General features: G+C 47.2%; 1 protein-coding gene across 3 annotated transcripts in view; it reads left to right on the plus strand.

Annotated features, from left to right (window-relative positions):
- PLXNB2 (plexin B2) overlaps window positions 1-20,424 on the plus strand; it is a 629,238-nt gene that overhangs the window by 481,043 nt on the left and 127,771 nt on the right. For all 3 annotated transcript variants that reach the window (XM_086967392.1, XM_086967395.1, XM_086967394.1), the window contains one exon: window positions 18,881-19,017. In XM_086967392.1, the coding sequence (XP_086823518.1) occupies window positions 18,881-19,017 (137 nt within the window). The remainder of the gene's footprint in view (window positions 1-18,880; window positions 19,018-20,424) is intronic.

Consider the following 20,424-nt stretch of genomic DNA (forward strand, 5'->3'; position numbering starts at 1 on the left):
CGCAAGGCCCAGGGGGATCCAGGCCTGGATCCCGGTCGACCTTACATCTCCTCTGCCGACGCCGACCCCATTGGTGTCGCTCCCGGCGCTGTCTTCGGACGACGCCGCCCCCGGTGTCAGTTCGGCGTCGGAGCGGCGCCGCTGGCCACAGTTTCCAGCATCGGTGGGTGAGCAATTTACCTATGACCGTCATTTCTGCCTGTTTATCAGGAAACTGATGAAGGGGAGGACTGGAAGGGGTCTGAGGGCCCTTTGGCACAATAGTGCCAGTTGGGTCAGGACTAGGCAGATGAGTTGGGGGAGGCCAGTGGTTTGGACACATCACCCGACACTGGATTCATCTCTCCTCCCTCCGTGGCTATGGAGGAGGGTACCACTTATGGTGTGGTGTTGCGCAGGGCAGCCAAGGCCTTGGCTCTTGAGCTCCCTGCTGTGGCCGTGAGGACTTATCTCCTCACCGAGGTGATTCATCCACCAGTAAGCTCGTTGGAGCCTAGGCTGCTGTTTAAGGAAGCCCTCATGGACGTTCTGATGGGCACTTGCTCCAAGCCCTCCACAGTGCCCCTGTGGATAGGAACGTGGCCCGACGCCACCGCCCGGCTCCGGGCAACCCCCACTTTCTGTCCGTTCACCCTACCCCTGAGAGCCTGGTGATTCAGGCCTCTACATCCCAGACCGCATTCCCGACTGCCCCTCCAGATCGGGAATCCAAAATGTTTGATCAGTTTGGGAAGAAACTGTTCTCCTCATTGAGTTTGGGTTTGCTGTCTATCAACACCGCTTGCCTTTTGGGCCGTTACACCCACTCTTTGTGGGACACGGTTGCAGACGTGCTGCCTCAGTGTCGGAGGAGGCCCGGGCACGGCTCGCCCAGGCACTTGCTGAGGGGCCGGATGCAGTACGCTACTCCATCCGATGTAGACTTGATTCCACGGACTCGCTGGGCAGAGCGATTTCCATGACGGTGGCGATCCGTCGCCACGCCTGGCTGGGGTCCGCCAATTTTTCAGGGTATGTCCAGGCCACGCTCATGGACATGCCCTTTGATGGCCGCCGCTTTTTTGGCGACAAAGCAGATAGTGCGCTTGAGCGTTTCAAGGACTCCCTCTAATTATTTTCCTCTGTGTGCGGCAACATTGTGCTTTTGGGCTCACTCTACCTGACTGTGTGTGGAATCAATAGTAGTGATGGATCAGTATGGGAGTGATAGTGCTGAGTGACGTTGACAGTGAGAGTGTTGAATGTCAGAGGTAAAAGGCTAAAAAAGGGCAAGCCAACATGACTGTAAAACAACTGTCAGTAAGATAAGACTGCTCAATGCTGCTTTTAAGTGATCTTGTTGTAAAATATACATCGTATTTCTGGCAAAAATACTTGTCTGCACTGTGTCCAGGTCTATTATTTCCATACATGCCTAAGTTATGTACATAAACTGGGTTACAGTTTTCAGTAGTAGGTTCAGTTCATCCCACTACTGGTTTTGTCCGTTTTTGCCGTAGGGCAGTGCTGCAGGCCTTTTTTGCTGCGCTGCCCTATGACAAAGTTAAGGGCAGGAATGTTGCATACCTATGAGATACGGCACATTCCTGTGCTTTTCCCCTGCGCCGGCGTACAATGGCCTACCCTGTGCCAATGCAGGTACCTTTGCACCATGGTGCCTGCGTTGAGGGGATTTTTATTTATGTCCAGGAAGGGAAACAAAAGCAATCACAAGAGACTTCTTCCTCTTTTTGTGTGTGCTGCACACTGCAGCGCCCATAGAAAGAGGAAAATTAGGAGAAATAAAGATATTTCAGCTCAGTGTGCCTCCCTTATGCCTTCCCTGGGAGGTGTAAGTTTTTGGCGCTGCCTCTCATAAATCTGGGGCAGTGTCAAAAAGCACACCTTTCACGCAGTTTTCTGCATGAAAGGGGCAAATATTTATAAGGCCATGAAAAGCCACGTAACATGGCTTTACGTGGCCTTAAAAATATGAAAATTGCATACTGCGCCACCGGATCATTCCGGTGCCGGTAGGGCCTTATATATGAGGCCCTCTATGTTTAACAAACTTATTAACAGCCATAAATGTGTATATTGAATGCAAAATTCTTTGAGGAGGTGCTTTGGTTGGATTCATTCCTAAAACGTTAGAGTGGTGAAACAAACAGGGAGAGATTGCATGTTCACCATTGGGAAGATACCCAGTGAGTTTTTCATAGACAGTCTTGAATCCTAAAGTATCTCCCACTGAGAAACATAGCTAATAATATGCTGTTCTACCATCTCTTTCTTAATGAAAATAAGCATTTTCAAAGGTGTTAAACTGTGATCTTGAAACTGAAGGCAAGTTTTAGAATATAATTGGAATTTAAACAATACATCACACACATCTCTTATTACAGTAAGTGTGAACAAGCTGTTTCATTTTCTGCAGAGTGTAATAGCGCATTGTGTTTTTAACAACCCATTTCACTCTTGGAGCCAAAAAGGACATTGTGTTTTGACCAGAGCTGCCGACTATGGAATTAAGGAACCAGGTTTGAGTTTCTGCATCAGTTCAACATCCTGTGATTCTGAGTAAATCACTTTATCTCCCCATGCGTAACAATTGCATGTGATCTTGTGCAATGTAACTAGTGCTCATGGTGCTTTGAGGTGAGTCTGTGGTATAAAAAACTGCCAAGATCAATGTGGAGGGAGGGAGGAATTTGTGATCCAACCAATTTCCTCGAATTATACGTGCAAGGGACGGCGGAGAATAAGATATACCGCCCAACACCACACGATTACCAGCACGTGCATGAGGGTTAACATTGGGACTACTCGGAACAGTTACGGCACACCCAGAGTTATGCAGGACAAGTGATCCTTCCCCCCCTGATCATAACTATAAAAAACTGCAACAAAAAAAGAAAAAAGGATGGAGGAACATGGCGGCAGTAGGCTAACTTCTGCGGTACTCCGCTCTGAGCCCTAGCGGAGCGTATGCATTTTTATTTGCGCTGAAAGAACAAGGACTTCTGTATGAGACATTAGGGGGATTATTGAATCGCTGAATAATTGAAAGAAAAATCATCTATCTGACAAAAAGGCATACGCGGTCTTTCTCCCTTGTCCATGTGTGTTCAGAGGGGGGTGTTCCAGCTTGCGTCGGCGTTCCTCGGAGCTCCAACAGACGAGCCGTTAGCGGATCGGCCTTCACTGCAGGCGCCGTCAGGGCTGTGGCTGTGGTATTGGGCCGCCCTGGAGCTCCGTCGTGGGAGACACTTGCGGTCTCTTAGTAGAGACCTTTGCTGCTCTGTGGCAGCGGGGAAGGTGATTCAGCCCGAGCGAGTCGATATACCGGTTACAGCAGCAGCCGCTTCAGGATCTACAACGGCCACAGCAGCCTCTGTCCCACCAACATCTACAACTTCTGCAACTTCTGCAACAAACGAGGTGAAGGGGGAGCAAGGAGGGGGGGAGGGAGCCGACAGTAAGTGGTATAAGATACCTGAAGAGGGGTTACTTGACCCAGGGTTGGGGTCAGTTCCGGGTCCCAGCGTAAAGCAGAGAGAGTGCAGTTTGGTCAAAACCCCACGATCTACTACCCTCAGAAGTTACTGCCTTAACCAAGTCGAAATCCCCTCAAATTTGCATCCAGCAATATTTAACAGGGGCCGTAGAGGCAATAAAGGCAATAAATACCAAAATCAAAACAGGGGAGGTAAAACTAATAGGAAGAAGGAGGACACGAGTGGGCCCTCTGCCCTGGGAACTAGGCTGGAGTCTGGGAAAGCGACGTCTGATACTGCTGAAGTGGGTCCTGAGCTGACTAAATTAACTAGTACTAACACCACTAAACCGCCTTCTAAAACTTCCTCCTACCTCTCCTCTGAGGTGAAACCCAAGCATGCAAAAAAATCTAAGTCAGCCAAAGCAGTTCTAGATTCCATCTCTAAGATAACGCCATCACTGCAAACCTATTTCAAGGCCATTCCTCAGGTGCTAGATTTGGTACAGAGATACCCCCTGTAGTATGTGCCCCTCCAGGTCTATCCACGACTATAGCTCTGTCTGATTCTTTGGTCTCTTCGGACTCTAAACTTCAAAATATGGAGGAGGCTCGAAATGAAGCTCAACCTGGGGAGGAGGGAGGTACACCCACTGGCATTACTTCGATAGAGGTTAACTCTGCTCGTCCACGAAACCATCGGCAGAATTGGGCGCTGAGAATAATGTCGGTTTTAGTTGTTCTCTAGAGCTTGGTGAGGCTTCTACAATTTCTGTGGCACCAATTAGTTCTGTTGGAGCAGAAGTCTGTAGTTTTCCGGGTGAGCACACGTCAAGAGGTCGATACACGTCTTGAGTTAGACGTTTCAGGACCTCAACTTCTAGAGGGACACTTAAATGTAAACCAAAATATTCTATTGTAAGCTGCTCTCAAACCCTCTTCCATCTCTGACACTCCCTCTAGACTCCCTGCTCTTGCCACCAGTATACCTCCAGATCTCTCCCCCTCTTCACTATTACCTATGTTTTCTAATTTGTCAGCTGACATCAAACGGGGTTTTGGAGCGTCATCAAAAATCCAGAGAGAGATCAGATCATACTGCGAGTCTCTAGACAGTAAGATAGATGGTCTTTTTTCAAGAACTGGAGCGTTGGAAGAAACAGTGGCTGGGATGTCTCTTTAATTGGAAAATGCTAAGGATGATATTGTTAAACTAAAAAGAGAGGACACTGCTCTGGCTGATAGAATGGAGGTCCTGGAAAATAACGCGAGGCGAAGCAACATCCGCATTTTGGATGTACCCGAAGGTAGTGAAGGATCAGACATCAAGACCTACATCATTCAATTTCTAAAAAAGTCTCTGAATCTAGCTCATTCCGAAGAGGAGTTGAATGTTGACATTCAGCGGATACATAGGGACCCATTCAGGCGGAATCTACAGAGAACTAAGCCCCGGAAGATACTAGTTAACTTTCATACTTTTTCACTGAAGGATTATATCCTCAACTTAGCCCTCAAACAAAAATCCCTATCAGGAGTAGACTTCACTTTCAAAATAAGATCTGACCTTTCAAGGGCTACCCTGGATAGGCAGTGGGAATTGGGCAGGAGAATGGAGGCCTTCAGGAAATTAGGTGTGTCAGTACAGTTGAGCTTCCCTGCAGCTCTGAAGATCATGTTTAACAATAAAATGTTCAACATTCGCTCAGTTCAGGCTGTAGACGAGCTTCTGATGACCATTGGTGCGCCCAAGGGCGGTTTAGGTTTGGGCTGAGAGAATGGGGGTATGGTCACTTTTTTTGCTCAAAGGCAAAGAGAATAGAGTCTTTACGATCATAGCCTCTCCCCGATCTTTCCCAGCTCTGTTTCTTTTCTCCTTTGGTTTAAAAAAAAAAAAAATATATATATATATATATATATATATATATATATATATATATATATATCCTCAAAAAATTCTCGTAACAATAAGCACATACAAGATAAAAAAATAAAAATATATATATAAATTAAAATATAAAAATCTTAAGTAGAGCTAAAACATAATATTAAAATTAATAAGATGTGAAAATTACAACCTACCCATCTCGCACCTTGAGGGATTTGACCTGATTTTGTGTGGAGCTACAACAGATTAAACTACATTGGTAGCATTATCTAGTCCTCAACAACATAAGTAAAACGCTTCGTGGGGGCTTAGAATGGGTCAGGGGTACCACAAACCGGACGCGTTCCGGTTAGACTAGACATACAAGGGTGGGGGGTGGGGTTCACTGGGGTGAGGGGTAGGGTAAAAAAGCATAAAATGTTCCTCATTTTCGAATTGGTTGTTGATAATTTTATTTTTAACTCTAAAAAATGGACAGATTTCGTATTTCAGACAAAGATTAAGGGTTGTATGCTCGCAATGTCTAGCCTAACTAGCAATACCAGCCATGAGTACTATTACATGAGTACTATTAGGATTCTCTCCTGGAATATTAATAGCCTGCGCACCAAACCTAGATCAAATAGGATCCTACAATACCTACTTGATTTTGATGCGCAGGTCATTATACTTCAGGAGACACATTTGGTCGAGGCTGAGTTACTTGATCTGGTAAATAAAAACAGATGGATAGATCTGTCTGTCTCTACCTCCCAAACAGCCACTACTAGAGGGGTCACCATTCTTTTAAAAAAACTATCACCACTAGACTCATGGCGCAGAAAGTAGACCCCGCACACAGGTGGGCTATCGCTACCATGGTTATAGGTGGTTCACGCTTTACGATTGCTGGATATTATGGGCCTAATCAAGACGACCCCTCTGCCTTGGAATTACTATTCTCTGAACTTTTGCACTTCCCAGAACCTGTCATAATAGCAGGAGATTTTAATATCGTTCTTGACCCCTTGTTAGACAAGACCCCGTCTAGTCGACAACCCATTTTGTCTAAATCCAGAGCTTTTTTACTTAAAGCTATGTGTCAATATGGAATTGTAGACATTTGGAGAGTAAAGTCGGGCAAAAATCAGTTTTTTCTTTCCGAAATTTCAAATACCACCATCGTTCCAGGATTGACTTTTTTTTAGTAAGTAGAGCTTTGCTTAATTCAGTAAAAAAATGTTACTTACCTACCATCCCACCTGTTGGACCACTCCGCAGTCTTTTTAGATCTTGAAGGCTTGATTCAATCCCTGAACAGGTCACGGTCTATCGATAGGTCCTTTCTTACATCTTCAGATGATCTGGAGTATATTAAAGCAGAAGCACAAGAATTTTTCCGAGTCAATATCGGTTCTACGAGCTCTATCTCTGTATGGGACACCTTTAAATGTTCCTTGCGAGGGGTTATCAAGAATAAAACTACTTTCCGCAGGAGGCAGTACACCCAAGAAGTTGCATCTATAGAGGCTAACCTGTCACCAGTCCAAACTGAACTAGAGGCCTGCAGCAATGCTCCTAATGCCATTACACTGGCCAAACAGGAGAAGCTGCTGGAACTCAAAGGGCAACTGGCTTCAGTACTTAATCAGCGCATCCTCCAAAAGTGGGAAGTTAGTAAACTAGCCCATTTTGAATTCGGAGAAGGGGCGGGTAAACTTCTAGCTTGGAAGTCTAGAACCGATCGGACACGTTATTATATAGAGTCTATAACAACTAGTGTCAGTTCCGTATCTTCGGATCTAGAAATAAGATCAGCTTTTAAAGATTTTTTCAGACCATCTACCAGGAGGACAACAACATGTCCCTCAAATATAAAGGAGTGACTGAATTGCATTTCATTACCATCGCTTTCCCCAGAACAAAGTGCTTTTTTAGACCAGGCTGTTACGGAAGAAGAGGTGGTGACTGCTATACAAAACAGCAAAGGGGGTAAGGCGGCGGGGCCTGATGGCTTGCCCGCCGAGATATACAAACACCTTGCGGGCGATATAGCTCCTTTCCTTGCTGTATTATTTAATCAAGTTCTGCAGGAGGGCGTCTTACCGCCCATTTCTTGGAATAACGCATCCATCACACTTATCCTGAAACCAGGCAAGGTCTCTACTGACTGCGGTTCATACCGCCCCATTTCAATACTTAACGCTGATTATAAGATCTTCGCGTCCCTCTTAGCCAAGAGGCTGAGTCAGGTCGCTCCCTCAGTCCTACATTCCAACCAAAAGGGCTTTGTTAGGGGTTGCCTGCTCTTCGAGCTGACGTACGACCTGATAGGAGCAATTGATATGGCAACTAGCTCCTCAATGCCTCTGGCAATTCTCACGCTGGATGCCACCAAGGCCTTCGACAGGGTCAACTGGTTGTACCTGTCGGGGGGCCTTGGAAAAATTTGGCGTGGGTCGGGCTTTCCGCAGAGCGGTGGAACTCCTATATCACAATGCATCTGCTTCGGTCTTGGTCAATGGTGGTTTGTCACATTCATTCACTATTACAAGGGGCACACGGCAGGGTTGCCCTCTGTCCCCCCTGCTTTTTGATCTCTATATTGAGCCGTTTGCTCAAAAAATTCGGGAGAACAATAACAACATGCCTTTTAAATATAGAGATTGGGATAAAAAGGTGTCCCTGTATGCAGACGACATTATGATCATAACGTCAGATATCAGTACCGCATTTCCGGCAGCCATAAATCTAGCACTGGAATTTGGTAAAATCTCAGGGTACGAGGTTAATGCCTCCAAAACCGATATTATGGCATGGAATAGCGAAGCAACAGGGCTTTCTGAGCAACTAAGCAGCAACATGAGATATCTAGGCTTAAGAATAGTTAATGATATCAACCTGATTGCTTCTACTAACTTTGCTTTAGATGCTAAAGAGTGTAGGAAGTTAATGGGGTCTTGGGGACATCTCCCACTGACAGTTCTGGGTCGTGCAAACTTGGTGAAAATGTCCATTTTACCTAAGTTGACTTTTCTTTTTAACACTATACCACTATATTTTGATACATCACTAATAGCGAAGATGCAGAGTGACATCTCTTCATTTAGCTGGAAGAACAAAAGTGTAAGAATAGCCTGGAAGAAATTAAGGCGTCGTAGGGAGAAAGGTGGCTTGGCCGGTCCTGACCTTCAGATATACGCGTGGGCTTTTCAGATGATGCCTGCTCGAATGTTGCTAAAAACCCCACCGGACCAAGGCATAGGGATGATGTTTACAGCATTACTACAGTGTGAAGGACTGGGGCAGTCAGGTTTTCTTTTTAAGTTTGGAGACCCCAAATTTGTTAACAAGTTCAAACTGAAGGTGTTGCAGGGCCTAGCAAGAACTTGGTTCAATCTTAGAGTTGCTACTAAACTGGGATACCATTTGAATAGATCTCCTATATGGGATCTCCCTGCTCCCCCTGGTTGGGTAAATGATGTCCTGGTATTTCCACTAATAGACGCCGGAATTTCAACATGGGGTGACGTGTTCGTGGAAGGGGCCATGCTATCCTGGGAACATCTAGCGAGCAAGGTGGGCCCCAACTTCTCTAGATTGAAGTATTTGCAAATTTCAAGCTAGGCACAAGCGTAGTCAGCTAGAGCTCCCCGTCGATTCAACATGCCCCTAGGAGGAGGCAGCCAATTGGAATCCTCTTTGCTTGATAAAACGCCAGCACCCAAGGAGGTTTCCCTTTGGTACAACCTAATTTTGGAAGAGATCGATGGGGAATTCCATCTTCCAGACCAACTATGGGGCTCCTTGTTGCCTTCTCTGAATTTGAATGAATTATGGTTAATCTCCTGTAATGTCCTCTGGGACATAGTCAAACCAGCCTGGCTCCGCAGGAACCACCTTTTTACCCTTCACAGGGCCTACTACTCCCCCCAGAGACTTGTCATAGCACCCTTTTTATACCCAAAATCCTTTGTCTAAAGGGTGCAGGCAGTGTGAGAACCAGCTAGAACTGATTATAGGGAATTCCTTTCACTGGCCAGGCTAGGGACATCAGACGCACCCCAGGGGGTGGAGCCAGCATTGTGTGGGGAAAACCCAGCCTCATTCAGGACCCTCAACCAGACGGTCAATCCACAAGCAGGCCCAGGCTCACTCCTCCCCTCACATCAGCATGTTAAACACTCCATTCACCACCGGTGCAGACCCTTCCATACTCTTGGACCCAGGATCACCAGCCAGCCTCAGCCAATCACACGCCAGACACAAATTACACAAATATGCCAACTTCTAGAAGTGGCACTTCTACACTAGACACAATCATGCCACATATATCATTACGCAGCATTCAATCTCACGAGTTCGCACATACCAAACTTGACCCTGCCCTCCCCACACATCAGGAACTACCATGGTCACACATATTCCCCATGCATTCCTATGGGAGGGCAGGTCACTCACCACACATACACAGAGAGCTCACGCACTTTACACTGTACCACATTGAAAGTGCGCAGAGGCCTAAAATCACCACCACCAGGTTCCAGAAACAGGCTAGAAAAAAGCAAAAAGTCTCGGGGTGAACCTGCCAAAAGGGCCGGGTCCAACAGGTGGAAAGAGGTCTCTCCTCCGTCATTACATGACTGGTGTTCCTCTGTTACAAATATCAAAAATGGATCTCGCCAGGGCTGGTAAACCAGATAAAAGAGTTTTTTGGCAGCTACTCGATTGGTCCCATTAGTTTGTGCTGGTTTTTTTTTTTCCCCCAGGTCCGATGATTACGAAGCCTTGATACATTCTCCCTGCTAAAACATCTTCGCCCCTTCTCTCGGCGAATTGGTGATACAAGTAATGGTGGTAACTGGCTAATGGTAAATATCTGTCTTACAAGTAACAAGGTGTAAGGATTGGCTGGGAGAACGGCATAGCTGTAGGGTTTCGGCAGATCCGTACATCATTTATACCCCTACCAGTCTTTGACTGAGACAGCATGTCAACTCCCCTATATGCCATTCTTCCCTGTCCAGAGGTTTGGCAGACTACAACCATGGTGGAGATGAGGACAAAAAAAAAAAAGGATGGTGTAAAAGTAGCATTCAAGTGCACTCATGAAGGACAGAATCCCAACAAGTTGGTTAATACCATTTTAAGCAGTATCTCTTGAATGTCAATATCATTTTCTATAATAACCAGTGTATTTGCATTGGCACTTCTATTCGCTTTGAATCAATAGGTTTTAAAATGCCGAAATACCTAGAAAATACATCCACATAATGTGCAGCCTGAATTTGGAAAACATTTTCCCTTTTTTTGACACAAAATTTGAATTTTTCTGGAGGCAAAATTCTGGCAACCCTGTCACTTAATTTGGTCCTCCACTGCTGCGTGATCCGATTGGCTGTGCTTGTAAAGCAGCAGGGTAGGGATCCGACTCTTCCCAAGAGCACACCAGGCTGGTGATCCACTAATCACAAGAAAGGCAACTCTGCCTGTGCATCTTAGTCATTCACTGCAGCAGCATAATAATGTATCCTGTGCTTCTGGTGTGGGCACAGCTCTACCAGTACATCTCATCTTTACATTACACTGACAGGGACTGTTCAGCTATTTCTATTTTCTATTTAGGGGGTTTTGTAAAGCGCTTGGTGACGCACAGCGGCGTGTCCCCGCGCTGAGGAGCAGATACTTACTGGAACCTACAGAAGCGGAATACCTTACTGTACGAATAGTGCAGTTTTAAGCTTGGCTCTAAAGATTAGTTCTGATGGTTCTAGTCGCAATGCCATGGGTAGTTTGTTCCATCTAGAAGCTACAAGGTACCTAAAGGATCTTCCGCCCATCCGTGCTCTAGACACCTTGGAGATAGCCAGGAGTCCTGAGCCGGAAGATCTCGGGGAGCGGGACGGCTCGTAAGACGTCAGCAGTCCTTTCAAAGGGAGAGGAGACCTCCCATTGATGATCCGATGGCACGTGCATAGTGCTTTGAATTCTACCCTGCTTCTGATCGGGAGCCAATGCAAAGACCGGAGGGCCGCTGAGGATGCGGCTCTTCTGGGTAGTCTAAGCACTAGTCTGGCAGCGGCATTCTGTAAGACCTGTAGGCGGCTCAAATTCTTCTCCAAGGTCCCTAAATAGAGAAGATTGCCATAGTCCATCTTTGATGTAACTAATGCATGCACCAGGGTTTGACGGGCTCTCACAGGTAAAAACTTCAATGCCTTCCTGAGACTTTTGAGGGTCCCGAAGCATGATCCGACCACCCGATTGATCTGGGGGCCAAAGGTCAGGTCAGTATCAAACCAGATGCCCAAGTTCTTTGCTTTCTGGCACAGGATGGGTGTTGGACCTAGGCAAGACAGCCACCATGCCGACGTCCAAGCCGATTGGCATCCCCCCACGACCAGCACCTCGGTCTTGCCTCCGTTAAGCTTGAAACAATTGGCGGACATCCAGGCAGCTAGATCTTGCATGCAAGCTCTGAAGATGTCCGCCGAAAGACCTGGTGCACGCGACAGGGAGATGACCAACTGCGTGTCGTCGGCATAGCTCCATCACGGAACACAACACACTCTGCATGGGGACCTAAATTCACTTCAATCCTTCTATGCAGCAGCAAAAACCATGTTATTTTACCTTTGGTAAACCCACAACTCTGCTAGTGCACCTCATTTCCCCACAGCTGCTGCAGCACCTTTGCTGTTTCACCATTGGGCAATACAAAGCTATGCCAATGCACCATAGTCCTTCAATGCCAGGGGCTTTTCACATGTCTGTGCATCCCATGCAGGTAGCGCGGTGGGTCACAGGTCTGCGCTCCTGGTTTTTGGGGAAGAGGGTACTCAGCCAACTTTCATCTTCACCTAGAGTCTCTCTGGATGTGGGGGACATCTACGTACTTCGCAGGGTGTATGTCCTCAGGTGGTTTTTCTGCAATTTAAAAAAGTGGAGATTGCAGGTGCATGCTAACCAATCGATCGCATGAGGTGTATTTTGTTGTGCTCTTCTGTATATCTTCGAAGGCATGCATTTTTTCTTCCTGCAATAGTCTTCACTTTTTTTTTTTTTTTAGTCAACTAAAAATCACTTAAGTATTATTTCGACAAGGTTTGCTGTATTCAATTTAAAATGGGACTGAAGTTTTCTGACAGATTTGTGGTCCCTGAGCAGAATCAGTAATATGTGAGGCAAGCCGCAGCTCTACAGGCCCGCCAAGGCCCTGGTGAAATAAGCAGATCATTTCACAAACGGCCAGTGCGCCTTGGAGGTTGAAACAAAACTGATAACAAATAGTTAGATTTTATTTTCCTCCGACTACTTCCTGTAGTAGGATGCAAAGAGGGTTTAAATATGTAGGTTGTTCGCCTTCCTCCTGGTGATTCCAGGAACGATATTTACACATTTGCAGCAGCTTGTAAATTTGACTTTGCTTTCACACTGGGTCAGTACTTAAGGGAGAAAGAGAAGCTTAAAGAGCATAATCTACTGCCTCTTGACTCAGACCTCATTAAGCTTTGTGTGCTCACACACATCACGTTATGTGTAAAATTGTTTTAAAGTAATCCGTTAGTTCTAGTGTTTGCATTTCAGACATTTTCCACACAAACACATACCAGCCTTCCAAATTATTATCCCCTCCCTCAAAAACACTATCAGTAAATTCTTCCAGCTCCGACTGCCTTAAACCAGCAGGGGACAGCTTTAGAGTCTTTGCATCAATGGCGCTGCCGTGAGGACCTTGATAAAGTTAATGGGCAGTTCACACTTGGTGTGCGTGATAATTGTTCGTCTTTGTTTCCCTTTAGTGCACGCTCTCCGTCTCTCCAGGGCTATGGCCAAGTCTTTTGGCCTGTCGGCCCAGCGCCAGCAGACTTCTGCTTTTCGCCCCTTTCGTGGCCAAGGAAGGGGCACCCCCACGCATTCGTACAGCCAGAGGCCGCAGAACCTGCCTCAACGCGGTCGCGGTAACCGCCCTGGCGGTGCCGGGGGACAACGGCAATGTCGGTCCACATCCACTCCCGCAGCATCTACCTCAAAGCCTTCCTAGTATGAGCTTTCAGGCCCATTCGACTCCAGTGGGGGCAGGGTCTGCCATCACCTCCTCCTCTGGCGCTCCATCACGTCTGACAGGTGGGTGCTGCAAATCGTCCGAAGGGGCTACTCCCTCCCCTTCGAGGTGACCCATCCAGCCATACCACCGCATGTTTGGGGATCACTTGCAGCTTCTGCAGGAGAAAGTTATGGCCCTCTTGGCCAAGGGGGCTATCGAGCACGTTCCTGGGCCAGAAGTAGGACCTGGTTGCTACTCCCACTACTTTCTGGTACCCAAGAAGGGCAAAGGAGGCCTACGCCCTATCTTGAACCTCCGGAGCGTCAACGGCTTCCTCCGCAAGGAGAAGTTCAAGATGCTGATTTTACCTCAGGTCCTGGCTGCGTTGGACTTGCAGGACACATATTTCCACATCCCCGTCCTTCCGGCCCACCGACGCTACCTGCGGTTCACGGTAGGCCACGAGCACTTTCAGTTTACCGTGCTCCCCTTTGGCCTCACCAGTGCCCCTCGGGTGTTCACGAAAGTGATGGCAGTGGTCGCAGCTCATCTTTGCAGAGCAGGGGTTTGTCTTCCCCTATCTCGACGACTGGTTGTTGAACGCAGGCTCGCCCTAGACAGTCGTCTCCCACCTCCGGCCTACAGCCGACATCCTGCACTCGCTGGGGTTCTCCATCAACGTGCTGAAGTCACACCTGTGCCCTCTCACAAGCTCCTTTTCATCGGAGCCGTTCAGGTTTATCCTCCCGAACAGCGGGTTCGGGATATTCAGGCTCTGATTCCGATCTTTCAGCCTTTATCCCAAGTTTCGGACAGGTTAACGCTGAGGCTCCTGGAGCTGATGGCCTTCTGCATTCTACTGGTGCATCACGCCAGGTGGCAGATGCTGGCTCTGCAGTGGGACCTGAAGTTTCAGTGGGCACAGCATCAGGGCAACCTGTCCAACCACGTCCTTATATCTGAGGGCACTGCGAGTCAGTTGCAGTGGTGGCTCACGAACCGCGATTGGGTCCGTGGCAGATCCCTACCCCTACCGGAGCACGTAGTACTGACGGATGTGTCCCTCCTGGGATGGGGACATCAGAGGCCTCTGGTCTCCGGCGGAGTCCCGGCTCCATATCAACCTTCTGGAGCTGCGGGGGATCCAACTTGCCCTGAAGGCATTCCTTCCCTCTGTCCGGGGAAGTGTTGTGCAGGTGTTCATGGACAACACCATCTCGATTAGGTACTGCAACAAACAGTGCGGGGTGGGGTCGTGGACCCTTTGTCAGGAGGCTCTGCGCCTCTGGACATGGCTGGAACACCAGGGCGTCACCCTGGTGGTTCAACACCTGGCAGGTTCCCTGAATGCCAGGGCAGACACACTCAGCCGCCAGTGCATGATGGATCACGAATGGGGTCTGAGCTCAGACGTGGCGCAAGGTCTCTTTCAGCAGTGGGGAGAACCTTGGTTAGATCTATTCGCCACCGAAGAGAACGCACAATGTCATCAGTTCTGTGCGCTGGAAATTCCAAGGCAGCACTCGTTTGGAGACGCTTTTTGTCACAAGTGGAGCTGCGGTCTGTTGTACACTTTTCCACCTATACCACTTCTGCCCAGAGTGCTGAAGAAGATCAGGCGAGACAGGGCCCAAGTCATCCTTGTGGCTCCGGACTGGGCACGAAGATACTGGTATCCCGAGCTACTCAGCATGTCAGTCTATCCCCCGATTCGTCTGCCTCTTCAGGAGGACCTTCTGTCGCAGCAGCAGGGACCTGTCCACTCTCCACCTACATGCGTGGAGATTGAGCGGCGACCATTGAGGCCATTTGACTTGCCTCCTGAAGTCTGTGATGTGAGTCTGGCAGCCAGGCGTCCCTCCACAAAAACGGTATGCGTCTGCAGGTGGAAATAATTTGTGTCATGGTGCACAGCAAAGGCTGTGAATCCACTTTCTGCCCCCCTTTTCAGAGGTTCTCCTCTTCCTTCTTTCTCTTGCCCAGCAGGGCTCTGCTCTGGGCACTATCAAAGGCTATCTCTCGGCCATTTCAGCCTTCTTAAGGCTTCCTGATCAGCCTTCTCTTTTAAAGTCCCCTGTTGTAAATAGATTCTTGAAAGGCATCCCACACATGTTCCCTTTGTGATGCCTCAGTAGGACTTGAACCTTGTACTGACTTGCGCTCCCTTTGAGTCACTTCATAACTGTCCTCTTAGTCTTCTAACTCTTAAAACTGCATTCCTGCTTGCCATCACCTCTGCCAGGAGAGTGAGTGAGCTCCAGGCTCTGTTTTCTAAGCCTCCTTTCCTCTCAATCCATCCGGACAAGGTTGTTCTGAGGGCTCGTCCTTCTTTCCTGCCCAAGATGGTTACAGCCTTTCATATCGGGCAGTCCATCACCTTGCCCACCTTCTTTCCGCATCCCTCCAAGAAGGAAGAGAGACTCCACCATCTGGACCCAAAATGGGCACTCTTCTATCTAGACCGCACACGCCAGTTCCGGGTGGACGACCAGCTCTTTGTTGGTTACGTGGGCGCTAGGAAGGGACGGGCGGTGCACAAACAAACCATCTCTCGGTGGATCGTTTTGTGCATCAAGGTTTGCTACTCCCTGGCAAAAAGGAGTCTCCTGTGGGGCTGCGCGACCATTCTACGCGGGCCACGGAGGCTACTACTGCCCTGGGTCGGGTAGTCCCTTTGCAGGACATCTGTCAGGCAGCTGCGTGGGCCTCGCTTGCACACGTTTGCTAGGCACTACTGCCTAGACAGCCAATTCCGGAGAGATGGCTTTTTTGGCTGTTCCGTTCTACAGGACTTTCTGGTGTGATTTTGGTTCGCAGACCCACCACCGGGTTTGGTATTGCTGGGGTATCTATTCTAAGGTAAGGAATCTAACGCTAACCTGTTTCTTTCCGATGCACAAGTTACTTACCTTCGGTAACGATCACTCTGTAAGAAACAGTAGTTAGTGTTAGATTCCTTACCGCACCACAAAACCTCCCCATTCTGCGAACCGAGAGATAGGGTTATCTCCCTTTGCGGGCCCTAGTTTCATGGCACCAGTGTCTTTTTCTTGCATGGCTCTGCGTTCTTGGCGCAGAAAGCTATGTACAGAACTGACGTCAGCATGCAAGGGCGTAGTCTAACTATTCCGACGTCAAGAGAAGTGTGGCTCAATGGTTAGAGCGGCAGACCCTGATGCAGTAGTCTGGCCGGGACCAGGGTTCAATTCCCGCCTCAGCGGGTCTCGGGCTCAATTTCCTCGGACCTGATAATTCTCGCCTCGGTGCCTATTCTGATCATGAGCCCCACTCTGCACCTCTGGGCAATAGCTTGCTTAATCTCTACAACGGCCCCAACAAGGCTGAGGATGCCTGACTTCACCTTGGGGGTGCCCAGGAGTGGGCTCCTCACAGGGAAAGGCCAGGAAGGGTTCCTCGGCAGTATTCGTACAAGCGCCGAGATGCCTCCGGGTAGTCGTGCGCTATATAAGTGCTTAATTATCATTAATTATCATTATCATTATCCTTGCGATCACGACGACGCCGACAGACGCGAAGCCACAGACAACGCCTACCGGCGCACAAGGGTACTGCTGACGGAAACTTTCCCGATCCAGTCTGATGCCTGGAGATATTCTAAGGAAGGAATCTAACACTAACTACTGTTTCTTACAGATATATCGTTACCAAAGGTAACTAACTTGTGCTTTATTACAGTACCCAGTTAGACCTACTCTATGCACTAATCTTATAAAAGAAAAAAAGAAGTAATTGAATGATGGTTGAGTGATGTTACGTATATGTTTTACCCTCTGAAACCTGAAAGGCTGTTCTACCACTAAGGAACTGGTCGGAGTTGTCATCTTCCTCTTTTGCAAACTGCAGTCAGCTGCGTAGTTGAACACACAAGTTCCTACACTTCTGTATTTTGTATGGAAGAGTCTTATCAATAGTGCTTCTGTGTTCAGGGGTTCTCAGTCTGCAGCTTCCTCCAGTTCTTCTTCCGCCTGTGTATAAAGCACTCTGCTCATCCCTGCGGTGATGGAAATCTGACTCTACTTTTCTTGGCAGTAATCCACATGCGCAGTAGAACCATTGTAACTCTCCCTCACACTGTGGAGGATCAACGTTGCCATCTGTTCTCCTGCGTGTTTTTTTTAAGCTTCTGTCTTGCTCCATTTTTGGATCTAATCTGCAGTCATTGGTTTAAGACTACTCTGCAAGGATTCCATTTGGCTTCCAGTCTATTTTTGTGTGCGTCGAGGATTTGCATGTCGTAAAAAAATGAGATCATTGATCTTTAATTTACATTTCAGATGTTTTTCATAGAGGGTGTCATTTCTCTTCCATAAAGACCCTAAACAAATTTCACACCAGTTTTTTTTTTTATTGCATGCAACTTTGTATTGCTGTTTTGCAGCTCATGTTTTAAGCTGATAATCTTTCTGCAGAAAAGTGTTGTAGTGGTGGGGACTGTCGTCTGTACATGAGAATTCATGAAAACAAATGTCTAGTAAAGGGAAAATGCTTGCCTGGTATACCCTATGACTGAGCAGTATTCCTTTTTAAATTTTGGCTAAGGTAGAGCTGTTTTTGAGCGCCCCCACCGTGCTTACAGTCTGTGAGTCTTCAAAAAGCCTCCATACTTGATAACTGACTTCTGATCTGATCAAGTGTCAGGAGAGGCATTAGGATGGGAGGACGGTGTGGGGGGTGGAATCTATCCGTAGTACAGCCTGTGCAGTACCTCCGGGTCCCAGGGCTGTGAGGGGCTCACTTTATCCCAGTTAGCGGCTATTTGTGCTGTGCAACCAGGGAGTTTCCTTCTTTCATTACTGTGCAGGGGCAGGTGTGACTCATTGCTTCCAAGCAAACTCTAACACTACTTTCCCGAAGCTCTGAGCCAGGCTGCGTTAAGGAGAGGAAGAGTAGGGTCTGAATGTAATGCTTGTTCCACAAATGTTGATCTTTGGACATTTCATTTGTTCTCCTTTCTCTCCCCCCTCTACTTCAACTTTCCCCATAGCAGATTCTGCTGCGACTCTCCCCACCCCTAATAGCCGATACAGCTGCCTTCACTGTATTAAATGCTCCTGCTTTCCCTGTATTAAATGGACTCCTCTCTCCTTGCATCTGTAAAGCACTACAGACCTGCATTGCTGATGCTCCCCATACCCAATGCTGCTTCTTCTCATACACACAAAGCCACCACTACCTTGGCAGTACACTGTGGAGCTCGTTGATGCTTTCCCCCTCCCCCGCCCCCCTTGTCCATAGTGAAATTGAGAAGCCTACTCTCCATAATTGCCCTTCATGTGTGCTTTACTCTTTGCCTTTCCTATATCTCTGCTGTGCTGTTCAAATGTGTGCTAGGTCAGGTCCTGATAAATGAAGTAATTTGGAATGCAGTTAAATAGGGGCATGGCTAACCTCCATTTGAGGACCAGCTTAGATCTCGTATGGCTTTGTAGAACTTTATAGAAAACCATTCTATCCTTTTGTATCTTTGCAGGACCCTGAACCAGCTGAGGTCAGTCCATCTGAGGGCCCTATGGCAGGGGGGACTCAACTCACAATCAAAGGCTCTTACCTCAAGACTGGTTCTGAGAAAGATGTTCAAGTGGAAGTCGGAGGGGTACCATGCAAAATGTAAGTATGTTTCACTCCATCGGTCTTCCCTAAATTAGGAGCTAGAATATGGTCTTCTTACTAGTGTGAACAGTTGATGAAAGCAGCACGTTGCTGTCTTGAAATGGTGAAGAATGGTAAAGTATGCTAAAATAATTCCTAGACTGTCGCCCATGCATTAACACAGATCTCTTTCTTGATAAGCTATTAGTGAATGGGAAAACCATGCACAGTTGGCTGCCTATAAAATCAGTGACCAGATGAGCAGCAGTAAGCGGGCAGCAATAAAAAAGCAACATTTGTGAATGGCGATATACATTTTTATTTTTAAAGCACTCCTGAACTCTTCAGAGCGATGCTAAAGGATAATACTTTTGAACTGGATTTGCACCATGTGAAGAAGGAAAATGCCATTACTAACAGTGAGAGGACACCATCGCTGGAGGGGCTGACCCATTGCCTCATGCTATAAGCTGTGGCCGGTAGTAGCAAAGTATAATTGAAAATTTAAAAAGGAGACTTGGTATTTGAGGGTGATTAGAGTTGCTCTACCAGTTTAGTAGGAGGAGAAGGAACACTCCCAGCAGCAGATCGACGCAGAGGTTGGTGTTTTACGTGATCTGGCCCATGACTGAATTATTGTTTTTATGAAGTTGTGGAGCTCAAGTGTGCATGTGTCGGTTGAGTATTTGCTCTCCTGAGGTACAAACCAGCCATATGAGGTCAGGGCGGTGGGGGATGATGCTTCTTGTGTCTCTATGAAGGGTTGCCTAGGGGCACTTAAAGCGATGGCCCAGAATAGAGTTAGAACAACAGCAGCTGCTATGTGGGAAAGCACTATAAACAACAATTGGTTCAGTCGGGTCAAACAATTTCTTTGTGGTATTAAACATTTAAATAAACATAACAATTGAAAAGACACAGAAGGACAAGCAATGTATGTTCTTCACAAAGAAGGTAATATTTTACTTTACATTTTCAAATTGTTCAGACAAGGTCAAGAATTACCACGACAAACAAGAGAAGGCTGTCCTATAATTCAATTGGTGAAGCGGCGCATGTGAGCGTGATTAAAGTGACATAGTGCGTGTGGTGACAGTGACGAGATTTGTGTATTAAACACAAAAGTGACATAATACTGTACATATATTTAAAATAAAAAAATTGAAAACAAACTCCAATTTGAAATTAAAAAAACAATGGCGCTAGTTCGATAATTGAATTATATGAATTTGTGCGCTGGAGGGTCTGTTAGAGCATGGATGAACAAATAACCGTTGACGTTTCGACCCTGACAAACAGCATGAGTTAAGAATGTCAAAGACGGGTCTTCTTCATGACTGGGTGGTGTGTTGGAATGCCTGCAGAAAAAATTATGAGTGAGTGTGTGTGTTCATATCGTAAGAGGGAAACCAAAGCGGATGATGG

Source organism: Lissotriton vulgaris, chromosome 1_1 (genome assembly GCF_964263255.1).
Source record: "Lissotriton vulgaris chromosome 1_1, aLisVul1.2, whole genome shotgun sequence".
In the NCBI taxonomy this organism is placed as follows: Eukaryota; Metazoa; Chordata; class Amphibia; order Caudata; family Salamandridae; genus Lissotriton; species Lissotriton vulgaris.